The sequence below is a fragment of the Tachypleus tridentatus genome, unplaced genomic scaffold, assembly GCF_004210375.1.
Source record: "Tachypleus tridentatus isolate NWPU-2018 unplaced genomic scaffold, ASM421037v1 Hic_cluster_2, whole genome shotgun sequence".
Classification (NCBI taxonomy): Eukaryota; Metazoa; Arthropoda; class Merostomata; order Xiphosura; family Limulidae; genus Tachypleus; species Tachypleus tridentatus.
This window is the reverse complement of record NW_027467782.1, coordinates 20,760,826-20,781,386: the sequence shown is the minus strand read 5'-3', so window position 1 is coordinate 20,781,386 and position 20,561 is coordinate 20,760,826. Positions and strand designations below refer to the sequence as shown.

Genomic DNA, 20,561 nt, shown 5'->3' with positions numbered 1-20,561 from the left:
GTTGTTAAAATTTTCTTAGGAATTTACAGAGATGAAAACTATGTTGTTATGATTAATGATATCTCTGAGAACAAGAGGAAAACTGGGTCCAAGATGTCACTACAGTTACACTTCTCACACTTTTAATTAAGCTTCTTATCAAATGATCTAGGTGCAGTGAGCAATAATCTTGGTGAGCACTTCCCTTAAGATATGTCTATAATAGAACAGTAACATCAAGAAAGACAGTGGAATCATGTGATGACAGAAGATTACTGTTGATTCTTATAGCATGAAACTAACAACATACATAAAAGATGCAACAAGTCAGTCAGGTATTTTGTAAAAAAGAAATAAATAATAATACCATGATGAAAGTTTTAAACATAGCTTAAGTGTATTTTCAGTATATAATTACACATTGTTTTTGAACATTCTTAAATGCAATTTTCAAATAAAGTTATCAGAGAGAGTTATTTTCACAATATATAAGAATATTTAGAATAAACCTAACATAGCTCAAAAACTAGAGGTGATCAGTAATATTCAACAATTTTTAGAATCAGGATCAACAAACTACTCATGAACAGTTGTATTTTTATTGTGGTAGAGAAGCTTCTTTTGTGCACAGTGTAACTTCTGAACATATAATTACTGTGCAAAATTACTCAAACACTTATATGCTTTACATATTTCTAAAAAATTACTTTGATTGAATGACTTAAGGATATTTCAACACATAAACAAAAAACATGAATTTTATCTCATAAGTACAACTCAAAGCTGATAGTTAAAACCATATATAACTTATATTATAAAGAAGCTTACACACAGAACAACCTTAAATATCAAATTTTCAAAATTACTTACAGATCAACCTGTACAAACTATATACTTCATGATATTCCTACAAGTACCTATATTCTCAGTTATGCCAACTAACAAGACATGCTTTAACAGATATGAGGTGTTCTTTCATTATAAAAATCCCAGGCACCTAGTTATCATAAAAAAAAGGTTAAGGAAAACTATCGTATTTATATGCAAGAAAGTATCAATTAATTGTGCAAATTTGTGGTAAGCACTGTTAAATATATGAACAAACAAACATTCTGAATTTAAGTGGTTTTCTACTAAATGAAACTAATTATGGCTAAATTAACTAACACATTCATGATTATTAACTTCAAAATGTAAAATAGAATTTTAGTTATAAACATTATACCATAAATTTAAGATTTTATTTCTATCTACCTTAGAAAAATAATATATTGATAATATTTATCTACTTTGTATTCAATGTTTTATTACTCTCACATTACAGGTGGAGATGAAAATCTAAGAATGTTTATTTAATGTGAAGCATTGGAACTTATCATCTTGTGAATATGTGCAAATTGTATGCATGTATGATTAACTGACTACACAACAGACATTCAACTATTATTAAACTCTAGACAGTTAAAACTGATTCATTAATAATTATGGTATTAATACAGAGAATTCTCAAGTTATGTTTAATATATAACTATGATAAAAAACATCTACAGAGAGAAACTTTTTTGGTAATAAAATCTACAACTGTTTCCAACTTCTGATCAAAACAAAATACCTACATAGTTCAAATAAAAATTAAACGAGTAATGAATATTATATACGTCTAACATATCACCATACTTATGATGATTAAAAGGTATTGATTCATCTCTTATGGTACCCTCAATGCAAGCAAATTTTTTGCTATAATCCCAAACAAAAATTCAGCTAGCTTAGGAGGTTTAGTTTTGTTCTAAACACTTATCTTAAGATAACAATGCAAAATAATCCTCATAAACAAATATATATATATCAAACAATTTAACCAATACTAAAAATAAACTAACATTAAGGAAAGAAAAAAAATAAAACATTACTTTATTCAGAGTCTACAACTATTTATCATCTTACCTTCATTCTTTCTAAATTTGTATTTACATCTGTCAAAGGCTAGTTGAGAAACTAAATAAGACTTAACTTTTAATTTAAAAAATGAAACTTGACATCTTGCAGGACTTGTCTTGGAGTAAGACATCAATAGTATCAGGTTTCTTAAGGGCAACATATAACTAGGTAACTAAACATACAACTTTTCAGGTGGCTATACGTTTCCTTTTTCCTTTTTTAAAAATCAAAACATGCATAATAATTATTGGAAAGACTTTAACAATTTATAATAAAGCAAGTTATAGTGACATTTAAAATTAACTTTGATCACTTTTATGTTCCACTTACTTTTCAAGCACAACTACAGCAACTTGTGGGTTTACCCTTCAATACTTACTATTTTCTTGTCCATAGTCATGAAAGTAGGTTGCCCAGTCCCATGTCATGAAAAGATCTAGAAGTTATAAGAAAATATAACTACAAAAATTCTGCAAGATAAATTCCAGTGCACCAAAATAAAGTAAACTGCTATACGTAAATTAACTAACAAAAATTACAAGAAGAAGGAATTGTACACTATAAGTCAGAAAGCAATAATAAGAAATCAGTTTTAGTGAAAGGAGACTGATGGACTCTGTGACTAAACTAAAATAATTGGAAGATGTGATATCAAAAAATATATGGAACTATTTTACTTGGTACAGTTTCCACAGTTAATACATCTTTAATTATGTTTGTTTGTTTTGAATTTCATGCAATGCTGCACGAGGGCTATCTGCACTAGCCATCCCTAATTTAGAAGTGTAAAACTAGATGGAAGTCAGCTAGCTATCCCTAATTTAACAGTGTAAGACTGGAGGGAAGTCAGCTAGCTATCCCTAATTTAACAGTGTAAGACTAGAGGGAAGTCAGCTAGCTATCCCTAATTTAACAGTGTAAAACTGGAGGGAATTAAGTACTTTAAATACTACACATTCACACTAAGACACAACTAGCTAACATCTGATCTTAACATTAGTAACAGAAGGTGTATTTAATGGCCTAAATATAAGCATTGGGTGTAAAACATTATTATAACAAAGGCTTAGTTGAAACACTACTCCATTGAAACCCTTGGTAACTTTTATCTTACTTTTGTGTATTCCTCAATGTTAATAAACAACTTAAAAAAATATAAATAAAATGCTATTTAACTTATCGTGGTGCAATAAGTGAGCCTAGGGTATTATTTGTTTTATAATTAAGCTTAAAAATGTACTGTGCAATAACTTACTCTAAGCTCAATAAAGACAAAATATCAATTCTAAATCTAAATAATTTCTGAATTAAATTGTTTTGTTCTATCACCAAAGTTAACAAGAATAAAAAACAAACCAATATGTATATTAAACATTCACAACATAAATACCATAGTTGACCTAACAATATCAATTGGGAGTTTTGTTACAAAACAATGATATAAATTGTATACCATTACTATTAAAAAAAAAGAAGCATGACACAAACTGTTTATTATATATATTAACACCAGAGGGACATTTAGAGTGTTCCTTCTACCACACACATTATACTCTTTAACACTGTAAATATGTGACAGCCATAAAGCTTCTTATTTCCAAAGAATGCAACATGTAGATCTTCAATGTTTTCAGTTTACTAAAATGTTTAGTTAAAATAAAGTTAAGTTATTTGAATTTTTAAGTCTATCTCATGCTACTTTTATCATTTTTCTAAAGTACTTCATAACTTGTTCTTAATGTTTCATGAAAAATTTAAAATCTTCCCAGTAACAGTAAGCAGAGCCAATCTTTATGCATATACTCAAAAGGTGATTTACAAAACTATAACTTTTATCTCTGTATTTCTATAGACTGGTAGAACTTTTAAGCAAATAGGTCTATTCAGATACCAATAACTATTTTGAATCTATTCAATGTTACACAGCGTGGCTTTCAAATGCATTACTAAACTTTTGGAAAAGAAATAGCAATAACTAACATACTGAGCAAGACTTAAAACTGAACAAAATACACTATTCATTTCAAGCAGGCCAAACTAGCCTAACAATCCTTTGACTGTTTATGTACATGTGAAACTGAATGAGTGTTGAAATCTTTATCAGTACCACATATAACCCAATAAAGGTGACATAAAATATTTTAACTAGATTGACTATTCCTTTTTTAGGATAATAAAAGAGCAATGATTAGTAGGGCACATTACAAGTACAGATGTTGATGTCATTTATGTCAATAATAACAGAAGACATTCCTGTCATGTTTAGATGTACATAAAAAAATGTGTGCATCACATGAAAGATGGCAGTGACAACAGTTAAAAAGATGTTAAAACAGTTTTCACATAATAGAAAAAAAAAAAAAAATTAAAAAAGGAATAGGGAACTACAGAAAATGATAATGTAAAATAAAAATATATACAGGAAACAATACTAATATATGGGAAATTGAAAAATGAATAAAAATATAGGTGATATTAATATATAGGAAACAATACTAATATACCGGAAATAGAAAAATGAATAAAAATATAGGTGATATTAATATGTAGGAAACAATACTAATATATGGGAAATAGAAAAATGAATTAAAATATAGGTGATATTGATAAAAAAAAAAAAAAAAATACAAAGTTGTTTTGAAATTTTTTTTAAGAGATGCACAAAGGTCATTAATTCTAGGACTAAGAATGATGTCATACTGTTATAGAATTTAACAATGCTATCCAATAAACATCCTTAATTTCTTTCTAAAAGTGGAAAAGATTCACAAATAACAATGAACAGTTGTGTTGAAACTTGAGAAAATTAAATAACCTTAAACAATATCAAACCTAATGAAGGGCAGTTGCTTGAAACACTAGTTAAATAATGTAACTGTTTTTGTCCTTTTTTTAACTTTAGGTGTTTATAAAAACAATATTTCTTTTGTGAAGTAAGAGAGGATTCCATGTACTGTAGACCAGCACAGTGCTTCCTTGTACCTAGAAAAGCATGAGACCTGTACAAGTAAAACTTTATACAACCTTCCCTAACAATGGCTAGTGACCAATAAAAGCCAGCCTATTAACCTGAGACACACATCCTCTAATACAAAGAAAAGCAATATGCAACAAAATTCACATAATACAAACTTGAAACTCCCTTGAGTTAAAAAAAGAGAAAACAGACCTCCATGATGGTCACTGAATATTTAAACTACTGTACATATATATCAACCAGTCTCTGTATCAAGAAGACTAATGATTGATTTTCAGCCACGACTACGAAATAAATAGTTCTTTGAGATTTCCAAGAATATGGAAGCAGATTATTTGTCAAAACACAGGATAAAAAGTAATGAATAACTGGTATCTAGTAGTTAATAAAAAGTTCTCAATTAACAATCAGGCTGAAGTGACCATACAGGTTACCAACCATGACAGTTCATGAGCATCAGAACTATGGGATGGACAAGACAAATACAAAAACTTGTTCACCATTTACCATTCAGATAACTAGACTAGACTGATGTTTCAGGCAAGACTAAGAAAAGAGGATTCTAAAGTATTCTAGAGATGTTTCTCAAGCAAATTAGAATGACCAAATACAAAGTTCACCAAAATAATTATAGCAGAAGTAAACAATCTGACTAACAATTACTTTGAAATTCTTTTAAAGCCTGTAGAAAAGTCCAGTGATTTAGTCAACAGAAAAATAATAAAAAAAGAGAATAAAAGCAAATAACTTCATGAAGAAATCACAATTCCAAGAATTACATGACAAAATAAGTCACTCTCACATACAGCTGTGATAAGACATGTAACTGGATTACTCGAAGTTCAAGAGAGCGAAGTCAACAAAAAATGTATCAATTACAAACATATATGTGACATTTATAATCACGAGTACGAATGCCATAAATACATTGACGGATGTCACTGACAATGAATGTAAATCTCGTGCATATATTTGGTTCCCAGACATATAAAAAGTGTTCTTGACTGAAGCTAACGGGCAAAAAATTCCAGATTAAAATGCACACAGAAGCATTTAAATGACATAGTCTTAAGTACTCACATCAGAAACTCACTGATGAGTAGTGTTGATAAACAAAATAACACTGAAAGTCATATCTGTTTATCTGATCAGAACAGCAGCATTTTAAAATTAATTTATATGCAAATTACTGAATTATGTGCAAAATTTAATTAAACATCTTTACAATCCATGCATGTGAATGAAATTAACATTATAGTATATAATTTAATGTTTATGTTATCCAAGTTTTAATTCTTTGTTACAACAGAAACATTTAAAATAAATATTTTGCTCACATAGTTTGCTTGTCACATGATCCAAGTTATATAAAAAAAATCTCCAATTTAACAGAAACTGACTGTAAACACATAAGCTCACAATGCATACAACTGTCTAGATGCCAATGTATTTTCACATGTCCTTTTGAGACATACGATATATGCAATCTTAGAACTGAATCCACTGCAAAAGAGAAATAGATTTTACAGCCTTTTATGGGTGCTATGCCAATCTTCTATACTTTGGAAACAAATTAATGACGTACAAGTAATTAGTTAATACAAGTGTACAAAGATGTTATAAAGAGCTCAGTTTACACTCCACTCCACCAACAGTTAATATGAAATTGGTGTACAGTTTTTGTACTGAAGTCGAAGTAACAGCCTGCAGTACTATTGTCTACAGCACTTACAGTAGTTTGTTACCTCAAAATGCTATAGTTAGAGACAGTTGAATTGTACTTAAATCTAATTTTTATATTTTAGTTGACTATGTATAATTTATGTTTTAAAAATCCTATTTGAGTGATTTAATTGTTTTATAAGCTTAACTTGTTACATAGATTGTGAAAGCTTTATAAACAAGATGGTATCTATCACAGCCATCCTGTTTTGGCAACACACCTATGTGGGAATTTCTCAAAATAACTTCTACATAAAAGGCCTATTGGTATCAGTTAACATATCAGAATAAATAGAGACAAAGAATTTTAAAGGAGAGTTAAAATAAACTATAAATGAAAAGATAAAGACGTTAAATTATGAATATGTGAAAAAGATGACTATACTAATAAATTTCTATAAAGATGTAAAAGGTATGTACACATTTTTGTTAATTTTAAAATCATTTCCCTGCACTCTCTGTTGATGATGACAAATAGAGTTAGTAATACGGTGCATAAAAAGAGAAAAAAAAAGTACAAACATTTACCTTAAAAACAACAATTGATGTTCATTTATGAGGTTCTAGAGGTTATACAAATGAAATGTAGAAACAGTAAGGTAAAACGTATTATTTTTATACTTTATGTAAAAAATTACTTTGCATGTGAACTACTCAGAGTCCAAGTGTAAATAACTACATTAAATAATGAATTTTTATCAGAAAAATCCAAAAAATATTTACAAAATAAAACTTTTGCTGAAACTACTTACTTTAATGAAAGTTTGTTATCAAGTTTTAAGGAAATAATTTCATTAACTAGTTTCATTTTTGAAAGGCATTTCATGAGAGTTGCATACTTTTCTTCCTATGAGCATATATCATTCTTCAAGGTTTAATGTCTTCCATAATGTAACTGTTAATTACATATCTATATACATAATATATGCCCATGTTACATATGTATACAATATTAATGACTATTCTACAGCAACCACATAAAATGTATTTAGTCCAAAAGCTATATTTACATTACTTGTAATATCTTTTAATATGAACTTAAATAGTACACTTTTGTAAAGGCTTACTAACCTGCCTAAGATCAGCAAAGCACATCTGGGAGTGCACCTTCTTCAAACCCTCTAACAGGCTCTGAATTAGCAAACACTATTGAAGACAAAAAAGAACTCAGTTTAGTTTATATCCATTAGTAAATAATTATTATCTGCATATGTTTTGAAGGCTTTAACACAAAATATTTGGATTGCCAACACAATTCAGTTTTACTGAAGCATAAAATGCTGTTTTGTTTTTGTCTTTGATCTGCTTAAACATAGTCTAGAAAGCCAACATCCAAATGCAGTAGAAATTGTGTGAAAAGTGTATCAAAATGTGTGGAATAAGATTGACCTCATCAACGTTTGTAGAAACTTACTACAATGAAAGAAGTATTTTCATAATAATGCATTATTATGGCCATCAAAACTGAACATGATTTACAATGAAATAGTTCCAAGGGCAGCAGGAAACCTGAAAGTTGTTCTTAAAAGTTAAATGAACCCTTAAACAAATAATACTGTGTAAGACTATTAAGTAATCTGATTATTTACACAACTGAAAAATAAATAACAAAACTACAATAAGAATTTCATCTAATGACCTCTAAATTGACAAGTTAGGACTGAGAGTTCCCTTGGGTCTCTTTTACAACTGGATGATATATCCATATCAAGGCTTACAATATAAAATTGGATATAAGGCACCTTGTTAATTTGGAGGCCAAGAAAACATACTAGAGAGAAGGAAAAATTTCTAGATGATCCCAATTTTCATGAAAATATAGGTGATTTTCAACAAAATAAGATATTAAGCAGGGCAACAGTGAAAGTTATGTTTCCTATACAGAAAATGTATTTCATATAACTAGTCTCATTTAATGCTGCCCTCTATGTGAAAAAAAAGAAAGAAAAACATGCCACAAGCCTTTTTCCTCCCTTCCTTTGAAAATGACTCATTTTAATGTCCCTCATGCAAATTATCGTGGATAATCCTCCACAAAGGAAAGTGCTATACACTCATTATACGTGCGACTTCCTCTTTTCAGTTCTATCAAATTACTGTTTTGAGTTTTAGTGGAGAATTGAAGCACTCATTTTCAGTGGAGAGGAAGCACATTTTATGTATAGAAAAATTAACTTCTGATATGGTACATTAGCTGTACTTATATAATCAGATAGAATCACACACTGAATTGGTGCAAGGGAAGAAAAGAAGCACCCTTTGAAAGAGTACAAAGGCACACCTTGAGTCTAAAGAATCAGATATGTAGATATGATGTGGGAGACTATACTACTTCTAAACCAGCCATACTCTTCACCAATCTGGGAAATGTGTTGTATATTCTGGTAGACAAAAACTGAGAAGTAAATCCAATTAGTATTGGGGAAAATGGAAGTGTCCCCAGACACAAAGTGGCTAGGGCATGATGGAGTGTACTTGACAACTACATCCAAAATCTGTGCTGCTGGAAACTGACACAGATAGAGAGGGTGGGTGTAGAATGAGGATCATACCATCTTCACCTGAAATTAATGAGACCAGAAGGGATATCAAACCCCTGACTCCTGAAGAGAGCGTATGTTAAGAATTCAAAATGGTATATCAACTTAAAAAACCTGATGTCCTGGATTGAAAAAATGTGTATGAGAGAGAAATTGACCAGAACCAACCTAAGACAAATAACATCTTCAGAATAAGCTACACAAAAGACAGTTGAAGGGAAAGAACCAGAACAATCCCAAGTTCCTCCACCATGCTGTATCAAAACGATTGTAGGACGTAGGCACCTACTGTTTGTAGGCCCTACCAGCCATATAAGTTAAACCAAAAATTAACTTTTAAGGAAACTTTTCATGGACCTATAGTTTTCATAGCCCCTAGGCACTGTGCCTAGTAAATAATTCAGCCCTGCCTCCACAATACAGATAAAGTATAATTGAAGGAGGAAGTCAAACATATTCACTACAATGTGCAAAAACTTATGTTTTTTGCTTTTACTCTATATTATAAAAAAAAAAAAAAAAAGACTGAGAAATTGATTGAAAGACTATGACAGATAGTCAGTCTTCAATTTTAATGACAACAACAAACTGGAATAGAAACTAGGAAAGAGATGATTTCCAGATTCAATGTTCTGTTGGACAGAAGGTCCTGAACTACCTCCAACAGAAGCTGGCTGTTAATGGGATTCTGAGGAAGGAAAGAAATGGATATCTGTGATAAAAAGAGGAAGGTAAAGGAAGCATAGGACATGTCCAAATAATCCACCAATCTGTGGTGAAACACTGCCAAAAGGGAAGAAAGTCACACAACTGAGCTCCCATCCAGTTATCAACTGGTACTGTTGATACTATGATGATCTACACTGAAAAAAACACCTGGAAAGAGGAACAGGTAAAAGCTGGGAAGCACTAGGATGGGAAACAGGAATAGGGGCTTGTCTTGATTCCAACTGTGGCAAATGAGCTACCAAAAACGAAAGGATAGAGTGTTGATGCAGGTGTTCCCAGCATGCAATTCCAAAGGGTCTGGAATACGTTTGAAAATATACTAAGAAACAGAGCTACACATGATTTCCTAAGTGGGCAGCAAATAAATCTGACAGAAGGCTGCATTTTGACCCAGTATGTTTCAACAACAGAAAATTTATGTATGCAAGGTGAGAGTAGAGAATGAAAAATGAGTCATCTTAGAAGTAACAAAGGAGAGGCTGTTCCTCATAAACCTCAGGACTTTTGTACAGAGTATCTGAAAGTAAATGTATGGTAGATAAATACCACAAAAGTAAGGATAAGACAGAGGCATGGGTTAAAAGCACTGGAAGTCAGGGGGTACTCCCAAATTGGCAAAATAGATTCCAACACCTGTGAGTCTTAAAACGGATAGGCTACTTGATGGTTCGTCAAACAAACTATCCACAGCACATAGGAAGCAAGACATGCTGGAACTCTCAACCAATTATGAAGTAAATTGCTTTGTATGAACCCTAATATCCAAAGAAAGTGGGAAAACTAAATATGGTAAGGAAGAACTGAGAACTATCATACACAAAAAAGGATGAGGATTGTAGGAATTCATAAAAAGGGATAAAACATCACATACCTGAGAAATCATACCTAAATACGCAATATTAGACCGAGCTGACTCTGGAGGAGGTGTACGGGGAAACATAAGAAAATCCTGTGGTGGAAAAAGGCTATAAAAATCTTTCTCGGAATGAACAGGTTCAGATTGTTCATGAGATGAATAACTTCAAGAGAAAGTGGCTGACTCACAGATTGATCAGTCTCTCACTGAATAATTGCAGATAATTCCATTAACAGGGTTGCTTGCACCTCCAGCCATAGTTACAAAACCGGCACTCTGGGCTATATCTACCTCATGTGCTTCGTAAGCACTCACGAATTTTTCAAAAACAAACATGTACAATATTATATCAACTATACTTTGTCCTATCCATTGCCGACGACCAAACACAATAAGAACAATATTTATATAAGCAACGAATCTTACGGTGAAGACGTTTTCTAAACTGATAGAGTGTGATCACAATTCATTGCACTTGTCAGAAGACATTGATATTAGGCCTATGATGTTATTAACTATACGATTTTTATATTCAGCCCCCTAGGTATCTTCATGGGAGAAAATAAATAAATTTCTTTTTCTTATAATTCTGTTCCAACCAGTATGTAAACAGTTTGTTTATGATGCTTTTATTTTTTAATATTTTAACTCAAATTTGGGAAACTTAAGGGAAGAATAGAAACTTTTTAAATTCCGTATATGTAATTTACCTACCAGGCGAGTTGTTTGAACTATTTTCACAACAATAATTGTGATTATTTAGCAAGTATTATTGTGAAACAACAATGTCTTATTTTGTAATAAAATAACGTAAACATTAGATGTTTTTTCACACATATATCAATTTGTATATTTTAACTTCAAATCAAAGCTCTTTAAAAATGGAACTGTGGTTTCTGTTGCCTCATCATAAATTTCACACCTTTTAGTTTCTGTAATTTGTCAGCTATTAGCGTTTAATCCGTTACTCCGTAACTTTTATCAGCTTTTAGTGTTTAATCCCGAACTCCGTAACTTTTATGATATATTGTTGTGGTGTTTCTTTGTTGCCTCTAAGCATGATGTGAAACAACAATATCTTATTTTGTGATAAAAATAACGTAACCACTAGACGTTTTTTTCACACATTTTTGAATTTATATATTTTAAATTCAAATCAAAGCTGTGTAAAGATGGAATTGTGGTTTCTGTAGCCTCATCATAAATTTCACACCTTTTAGTTTCTGTACTTTGTCAGCTTTTAGCGTTTAATCCGTAACTCCGTAACTTTTATCAGCTTTTAGTGTTTAATCCGGAACTCCGTAACTTTTATATCATATTGTTTGTTGTTACGTGCTTACAATATTTATAATATTAACAATGAAACGGTATCTTAGCAACACAGATAATTGGGAGACATTTTGTAAAACATTCAATCTACTACTGCAAGCAGACTTTAAGATATAGAGATGGTGAAGTTTTTTTTCAAAACATTGATTTTTATGGCATTCTATGCTCTAATAATAGCAATGCCTGCACACATCAAACTTAAGCCTGAAAATATTGTACTTGGCGCCCCACAGGTGATTCCGTGTGTCCCTGATAGCATTGGAATCAATAGATATACCTCTGATGTTTTCCAGTATTATTGGTTTGGCCCCTACGGTGGAATATCAACAGACGATAATAAAATTCGGGTAAACAAAGCCACGGGAGATTTGATGATTTATAAATTTGATTTTTCTGATACCGGTGTGTATAAGTGCGTTATTGAATACACAAGAAACTGGGAGATAAAAGCACAAAAAACAATTTTCATCACTCATTTCTTGGAAGGTAAATGCTTATAAGAATCGATTTTGGTAGTGTTTAGAAGTAAAAAAAAACTTTAAATTATGGATCGGATTCCATCCATTTTTTACTACAATTTATGTAAAGTGTTATAAGTTCGATATATATTTAATGATTGTACATTAATTTTCCAAAATCCATGAAATCACCTTTCCAACTACCAACATACAGCTCACCGCCATTGTTTCCGCGTTAAGCCTGCAGTGTTAAAATGTTGAAAATCAAATTTTTGTCTGCAGATATAAATTTATCATTACGAAATAATTTTTGATTTATTATTATTATATACAATAACTAAATACATACATAGATATGAATAAATTTAATCAATAGCATTACACAATTAATGAAATTAGACATTCCGTGAAGTCAGAAAACGAGATAACCTTATGTTAGAAATTAGAAAGGTTTTGTTGTTTTCTTTACAAGTCATAGAACAAATAATTTTAAAAAATCAAAAGTGTTGAATGATTTCTTTAATCGTCTGTGAAAATATTGAAATTACAAAATGCTACAGTGTTATAGCAGAAAGTGTAAGACTAGAGGGAAGACAGCTAGTCATCACCACCCACCGCCAATGTTTCAACAAATAGTGGGATTGACCGTCATATTACAAACACACAGTAAGTTGCCAGTGTTATAGCAGAAAAATGTTTCTTTTGTTACAAACACAGTAAGTTCTGGTATTCAGAGACATTGTTTAGCCACTTTTCACATCCAAGCGATGAAACGATACATTCTTATCATTTGAAATAAGAAAGTTTGAAGAGCTTATTTGATTAACTGTATCTGTTACTGAGCATATCTTTAATTCTGATCTGGGTGTAAGACTAGAGGGAAGGCAGCTAGTCATCACCACCCACCGCCAACTCTTGGGCTACTCTTTTACCAACGAATAGTGGGATTGACCGTCACGTTATAATGCCCCACGGCTGAAAGGGCGAACATGTTTGGTGTGATGGGGATTCGAACCTGCGACCCTCAGATTACACGTCGAATGCCTTAACACATCTGGCTATTCCGGGCCTTTAATTACCAAAATTTGCGTTTTTCATATAGCAAAGCTACAACGGGATATCCACTGTACCAACCGAGGGAAATCGAACCCTTAACTTTACCATTGTAAATCCTTATTTATTATTAATTATGAAAATACATTGAGTTGAAACCTCCTGTGACCTACGATACAATAGATAAAGAACAAGATAAGCTATATTTGTTAGATTTTGTTTATACCTTACAGGATTTCCAATGTATGAGCTTTCACGAAGAAAAGTAGTTAATAATTTGTTATGAGCCTAAAGTGTCATATCAGGTCAAAAATTACTCTAGTGGCCCAGCAAACTGTCTGCGTGATTCCAATGCAAGAAACCGGGTTTCGATATCCGTGATGGGCAGAGCATAGATAGCCCATGATGTAGTGTTGTGCTAAATTACAAATAAATAGTGCAAAATATTATTTCTTATGTCAACAATACTTGAACTACAAACCATCTTATACCTTATTTTAGCATGCGTACAACCTAATGAAAACTACCAATGTCCTGAAGGACTCACACTGAGACATAACCTGTGTTGTAAGTTGTGCTTTCCTTCAAAGCGTTTATATGTGTGATCAGTATTTGTGAATTCTAATTTTTAAATAAATCGAAAAAGGAAAAACTGTTTCGAACAAACTAAGCAATAAATTAGTTATTATATACTTCATCTATTATTTTATTTTTAATTGTCAAAGTTAACAGTGTAAACATTTCAAGCTTTTTTCTTAGATCCAAGTCAACCAGGAACGGAGGAAGAAACATACGTTCCTTCTCCAAGGAAAAGTAAGTTATGCTACATATAAGATTACGTAAAACGTACCTTTAACGCGAAATAATATGTGTGGAAAGGTTGTTGACAAAATGTCGTGATGGAAAAATATTACTGTGACGATGTTTGTGTTGACGAGTGTTGTTCTTTCTTCCCATTAAATTTCTTCAATCCCTTATTCATGAAGGTAAAAAATGTAGTAATGTGTGAAGACCCGATCTCTTATAATATTCCAGTACATTGTGGACATTATTTTCTATTCTAAATAATAAATATCTTACCATTTCACCACTCATAGCAACTCAGGTAAAACACGATTCACCAAACCACGTCTATCATTCCCACTAATTCACTGTTCACAGTTTGAGATTTTCTGTTGTCTGAAGTAAGTTTTTTGGACCAGTAATTGTATGCCATAAGTATTTTCCTCCTCCTAGTATTGTTGTATTATTTAAACCTTGACTATTTTATAAAAACTGGTTGACTCGAACAGAGTTTTACATTAGTTTACAACAAAAAAGACAGTCCATGTACTTTCCCTTTGAATTGTTACCGATAGTTTTCCAATATATTCTCTTTCGTTTGTAGTTCATTCAGACACTAATTACAGATTTCTTTGAATAGTGAAACATATAAACAGTATTCAGTTTACAAATTGCTAGTACGTCAGTGTTGACAATCATACATCCTTGGAAGTCTGAGAACTTGTTACTTTTGCCTTTTGTCTTCTTACGAATATATATATCAGCTGTAATGGTGGTCAGTCACGTGATGTATCAAATGATCATCCTGATTTGATATGAAAACACAGTCAGTGTATTTGGTTGTCATAAGATATGATAAGTAAATATCTTTACTTGGATTATCAAGGAAGAAAGTAAATCTAAAGTGATACTTTACACTTCTTTACCTGTACTGTTTTATCCATGTGCATTAAACTTATACGTGTTTGAATAAAGAGTGGAACTTCTTCGATTCCAGTAACTCAGAACGCTGTGGTTATCTTGTTATTTTCACTGTAAGTATACCAAATAAAACGTAGCCTCCTCCAATACTATCATATAACAAAAAACAAATTGCACTTGACTAACTAACTTTCTTTTTAACTTGTATTTTTCCATTTCAGCACCATCCATGTCAGAACATACGATTCCATTGGTAACTGCTGCAGTAGGAATACCACTTTTGTTAATTTTTCTAAGGTAAGAACAAAACAGTATTTTTTATGTTTTGTTGGATAGATCTTAATATAATTTCTGTGTTATTAATAGTTGAACCATGTGTGTATATACTTAATAATGAATTTAAAGGGACTGAGAAATAAAAAAATATTAGTTACTTTCTTTTAATTAGAATGATAAATAATCAAAAGGATACAAACGCTTGCATTAAAAAGAAATATATAAGGGGAAATTAGCATCATTAGTTTACAATAAAGTGTATTTTATGTGTGGAGATTCACTTAAAGCTTAAAGTGTGGATCACTTTTTACAATATTACAAGTTCTTCTAATGAAAAACATTCCTTGTAAATATGTTATTGTTCAACCTGTTTTTCATATGTAAATACAATAAGGTACTGTGCGTGTCAGTAAAAATACTTGAAATTGAAACGTGTAAAATATGGGTAAGCTAAATTATTACAATTCGAGTACTTGAGATAAATATAAAAGGCATTTTCATTCAAAAAAGTTTTTTAACTAATTAATGATTTTCAGTTTATTTCAATATGGTCTTAAAATTGAAATTTATCAGCGAGTATAATAATTATTCAATTATCCCTCTTAAGCTATAACATTTTATTCCTTTTTACATTTGTTAACTTTATTTTAAAGAGATGCAGCAGGGGTCAACTTGCTATGTCCACCGTGGGGAACTGAACCCGCCTATTTTAGTGTTATATGTTCATATACTTACTAACGTTCCACTGGGAGAGAACGTCCCTGTGGCTGTCGTTGTTAAATATTATTATTTCTAGATTATAATTATATTCCATTTTTAATTGACATAACACTGATGTACAAATAAGAGTCAAATTAAATCATCCATGTTATTTATTAGCGCTTTTCTTTTGTAGTGTCATTATTTGGAAGTGCAATTGTTGTAGATGTAAAAGAGTAAAATCAGCTAACACAGAAGACCATACAAATAAAGATGATAGAAAAAAAATTAAATATTCACTTGTACCACAAAAAAGATGAAGATGAGTCTGTTAATACAAACGAGAAGAGAAAATGTAAAAGTATAAAAGAGAAGAGGGCCAAAAACGTTCAGAATTTTCATCTTCCTGAAGTAAGTATTGTGATAACGGGAAATGTCATCACATTTCATACCGAGTGTCTGGGACTTACAACGCTAGAAACCGGCTATCGATAGTCGTGGTGGGTAGAGCACAAATAGACGAACATAAGAAGAATGTAATATACCTTCAGTCACATATATTTACTTACTTTCTATACATTTTATGCTGGTGTTCTGCGTGAAGTTTAGACACCGTTATAAATATAATGTATTAAGGCTATAAACTTCACACTCCAATCTTCCACCTTATAAGAAACGTTTAAATTTAATGGTATCGATTTTTAGAAGGAAATTGCAGTCGGTTTAAATGGATACTTGATAACAAGCTTCTAGAGACGTTGTGTGTAGATATATACATGTAATACAGGTTTCTTCTTTATCATTGCAGCCATCTCAAAACATTTTGGAAATTGTTGTACTCTATTGACTCTGTTTATGAGTCATGTGTTTTCACAGTTATTGACACAGTTACAGATGAATCTTAACTTGGTATAGGTATACAACAACAACTTTATGCCATGTCGCTCAGCAACAAAAGTATAACCTGATATTCTTGTTAATCTGTGTACTCAAAGTATAAAGTGAAATGTATGAACAACAAAACTGTAAAAATTACATATTTTCTACTGTATTAACATTTGGGAAGATATATGAAAGATGCTTCTAATATGAACATTTTAAAACGGTTCCACTTGGATAGAAGCTGTTTCAAATTATGGTTCTAAGCCCGCTACGGGGAAAGGAAGGCGTTTTATCAGTATTTTATCTCATGGTTTTCATTGATCTGGTCACATATAAGGGAGACAATTATTCATGTCGTTAGATAACTTTTCATTAATTATGAAGTTACGTAAATTCCGTCCAAGGGACTAGCACTTGCGCTAGTATATAATACCATTATATCCTATTATATTCATTATATATAATACCATTATATTCTTCATTACCATTCAAGCCGTCTCCAAACCTTTAATAAATGTTTATTCTATAGATTTGTACTGCATGACTCTGTTTATGAGTCATTACCTCGTAAAGTTGGGTTGTACTCATTCCATTTAGTAGTAGAGAGACATATATACGTATAATGTATAATGTGAGGACTTCCATCCTTCATATACTACAACTGCTAATTTAGTTGTGTAAGACTAGAGGGAAGGCAGCAGCTAGTCATCACCACCCACCGCCAACTCTTGAGCTATTCTTTTGCCAACGAATAGTGGGATTAATCGTCACATTATAATGCTCCCACGGCTGAAAGGGCGAGCATGTTCGGTGTGACGAGGATTCGAACGCACGACCTTCGAATTACGAGCCGAGCGCCTTAACCACCAGGCCATGCCGGGACATTTATATTTGCTTATTTTCTTTTCCTGTTTAACAAACCGGCATTTGCCAAATTCTCTTTGCTTGGATAACTGTAGAACTTTGATGTATCTTATCTGATGTTCAAACACCCCTTTCGTCATGCCAAAATTTTAAACAGTAGAAATTCTCTAACAAGTTTACATTTATGCTAGCTAGAAACTTTCTCATTAAAAACACTGGACTCATTTACGCACCACATAGAGTTAAAAATGTATTTTATTTTACTTTTTATGAAGCATTATTATTGTCGTGTTTGTATTCTTTTTGCGCTTTAGTTCATATCGATATTGATGAATTTCGCAGCGCCATCTCGATGTTAAACTGTTTCCAAACAAATATTAAAATATTCGAATTTTAAATACAAAGGCATCCATAGATTAAGGACATCTGGTGTAGCCCAGTAATAGGACCGAACACTAATATCTCTAAAAGTCTGGTATTAATGCTCTTGGTGAGCAGACACAGATTGTCCGTTTTGAAGTTTTCTGATAAAAAAAACCAACAAAAACAACGTAGAGTAAAATTCTCGATAATTGCAGCAACTAAATTAAAATATACATCACGCAATTTATCATTCTTAAAAGTATAGTTGTTGGTACCAACGTTTTTTTATTTCAATTTCTTTTTTAGTTTGATTATTTTTGAAATTCTCAAATTTCTAATAACGCTTGTTAGTAATTGTTTACAGTTTGTTCTGTTTAGTACTGGAGACATATCGTACTTCCTACAGAGTTTTTCCCAGAAGTAAAGTTGTAAATATTTCGACATGCACAAGATAAACATTCCCTTCCCTTTTTTACTTATTAGAAATCAATTTATAGAGTCAATTAGTTTGCTCAGAATTTGGATATTTCAATAAAAGTGTTGTTCGAAAACGTATTTGAATTAATGTCCACTAAATTTATATAGCCAAGTTATCGGTAGTTTCATTGTATTAATTTTCAAGAGGTAATTTCTATATAATGATAACTAACATCAACCTATCCTGATTCTTGTTATTTTTAGAAAGAAACAAAGGCGAATGTTTTCACCAATAGGAAGGACATCCAAAATAGCAATGACTCAAGTGAAATAACAAACATTATCACAAGTCTTGAAGGATCACATGCCAAATATTTTATAACAAGACAGCCTCATAAATATAAACCAATTATCTCATATATATCAGAAACTCCGTTAACTGAAAGGAAGAAGGTACCTTCACCTTGTAGACGTCACAACAAATTTACGAAATACAAATCAATGAGACCTCTCTACTTCAAAGAACTGCGAGATTTGTTTAACGAAAGGAAATCATCAGAGTCAGAGGGTTCTGAGGACTAGAGTCGACAGACAAATTGAGAAACGTAAGCTCCTGATACATTGTTAGATCCACAAGAATTTTTTGACTAGTGTTTAACCGAATTAGAAAGCCAGATGCAAGACAACAACAGAATAACTTCTATGATCGGACGATTTTCTTCACTAATAAGAGACAATGACTCTCGATTTATGTTTTCTTGTCCCGGACTTTCACAAACTTCACATCGATAAAAAAATTAAAATAAAATGTATGTAAATAGAAAATAAAAAGTTATAGAGTATTTTAAAATTGCCTGTTTTATCGCTTTAAAAATCCATGTTTGTTTCAAAGAAAATGATTATTTATTACAGAAGCTTTATAAATTATAACTTCACTGTAGACACACAAGTTGGGGAAAGAATGATTTCAAATTAGTAATTAATATTTTTTGGATATACAAAACTGTTTAGTTTAAGAGTTATTATTCAATTTATTTGGTGAGTTAATATTTAATGATTTAAAAAAATAATAGTGATTAATTAAGTTCAGTTGTATGACGTGGCAAACAAACAAACTTACCACGTTATACAAACAAACTTACCACGTTGATAGCCCTCGAGTAGCTTTGTGCTAGCCGTCCCTAATATAGTAGTGTAAGACGAGAGGGAAGGCAGCTAGTCATCACCGCCAACTCTTGGGCTACTCTTTTACCAATGAATAGTGGGATTGATCGTCATATTATATCGCCCCCACGGCTGAAAGGGCGAGAATATTTGGCGCGACGGGGATGCGAACCCGCGACCCTCGGATTACGAATTTTCTCAGAAAATTAGTCAATGAGAAAAAACGTGAAGTTAGCTGGTGTGAGAATAATTAACCATATCTGGCGATATGATAAAGTTAGTTTCAAAGTTTAATAAATATAATAATTTGTATTGTAAAAGGGGGATCTATATTAATTGAACCATTCTCTGTGGATTTTGATGAGAAGTAGACAATTTTTAAAGTTATGATACAACTCTTGTAACCCATGGGTTACTTACTGAGTAAATAATTTACTAATAGTACTGTGAGTAAAAGTAAGTACTGTGTGAAAAATAGTTTATATTGTCAATTATAGTCTTAAGTAATTGAATCAGCCCAAGTGGATATTTGAAAATAAAGATTAATTATTTAGAGTTGTGGATACAACTGTGATATTTCATGGTGTAAATAATTTTTGTACATACGT

General features: G+C 31.5%; 3 protein-coding genes across 47 annotated transcripts in view; 2 read left to right on the top strand and 1 right to left on the bottom strand.

Annotated features, from left to right (window-relative positions):
- Positions 1–19,723, top strand: part of LOC143243143 (glyoxylate reductase/hydroxypyruvate reductase-like) — a 48,024-nt gene extending 28,301 nt beyond the window's left edge. The window contains exons 1-6 of one of the 4 annotated variants that reach the window (XM_076486930.1): positions 6,972–7,031; positions 14,086–14,151; positions 14,344–14,397; positions 15,510–15,585; positions 16,460–16,674; positions 19,054–19,723. In XM_076486930.1, coding sequence (XP_076343045.1) covers positions 6,995–7,031; positions 14,086–14,151; positions 14,344–14,397; positions 15,510–15,585; positions 16,460–16,583 — 357 coding nt within the window. In that variant the 5' untranslated portion in view covers positions 6,972–6,994 and the 3' untranslated portion in view covers positions 16,584–16,674; positions 19,054–19,723. Of the gene's footprint in view, positions 1–6,971; positions 7,032–13,790; positions 14,152–14,343; positions 14,398–15,167; positions 15,402–15,509; positions 15,586–16,217; positions 16,270–16,459; positions 16,675–19,053 lie in introns of those variants that run through there. The other 3 variants (XM_076486931.1, XR_013024018.1, XM_076486929.1) reach the window with 3 other exon arrangements.
- Positions 1–20,561, top strand: part of LOC143242219 (uncharacterized) — a 280,724-nt gene that overhangs the window by 142,066 nt on the left and 118,097 nt on the right. The gene's annotated exons all lie outside the window — the stretch shown is intronic.
- Positions 1–20,561, bottom strand: part of LOC143243146 (uncharacterized) — a 99,379-nt gene that overhangs the window by 2,740 nt on the left and 76,078 nt on the right. For 7 of the 42 annotated variants that reach the window (XR_013024039.1, XR_013024041.1, XR_013024054.1 and 4 more), the window contains one exon: positions 2,300–2,356. The gene's annotated coding sequence lies outside the window, so the exon portion shown is untranslated. Of the gene's footprint in view, positions 1–849; positions 977–2,250; positions 2,357–6,234; positions 6,769–7,039; positions 7,078–7,690; positions 7,766–10,759; positions 11,469–20,561 lie in introns of those variants that run through there. The other 35 variants (XR_013024020.1, XR_013024030.1, XR_013024031.1 and 32 more) reach the window with 27 other exon arrangements.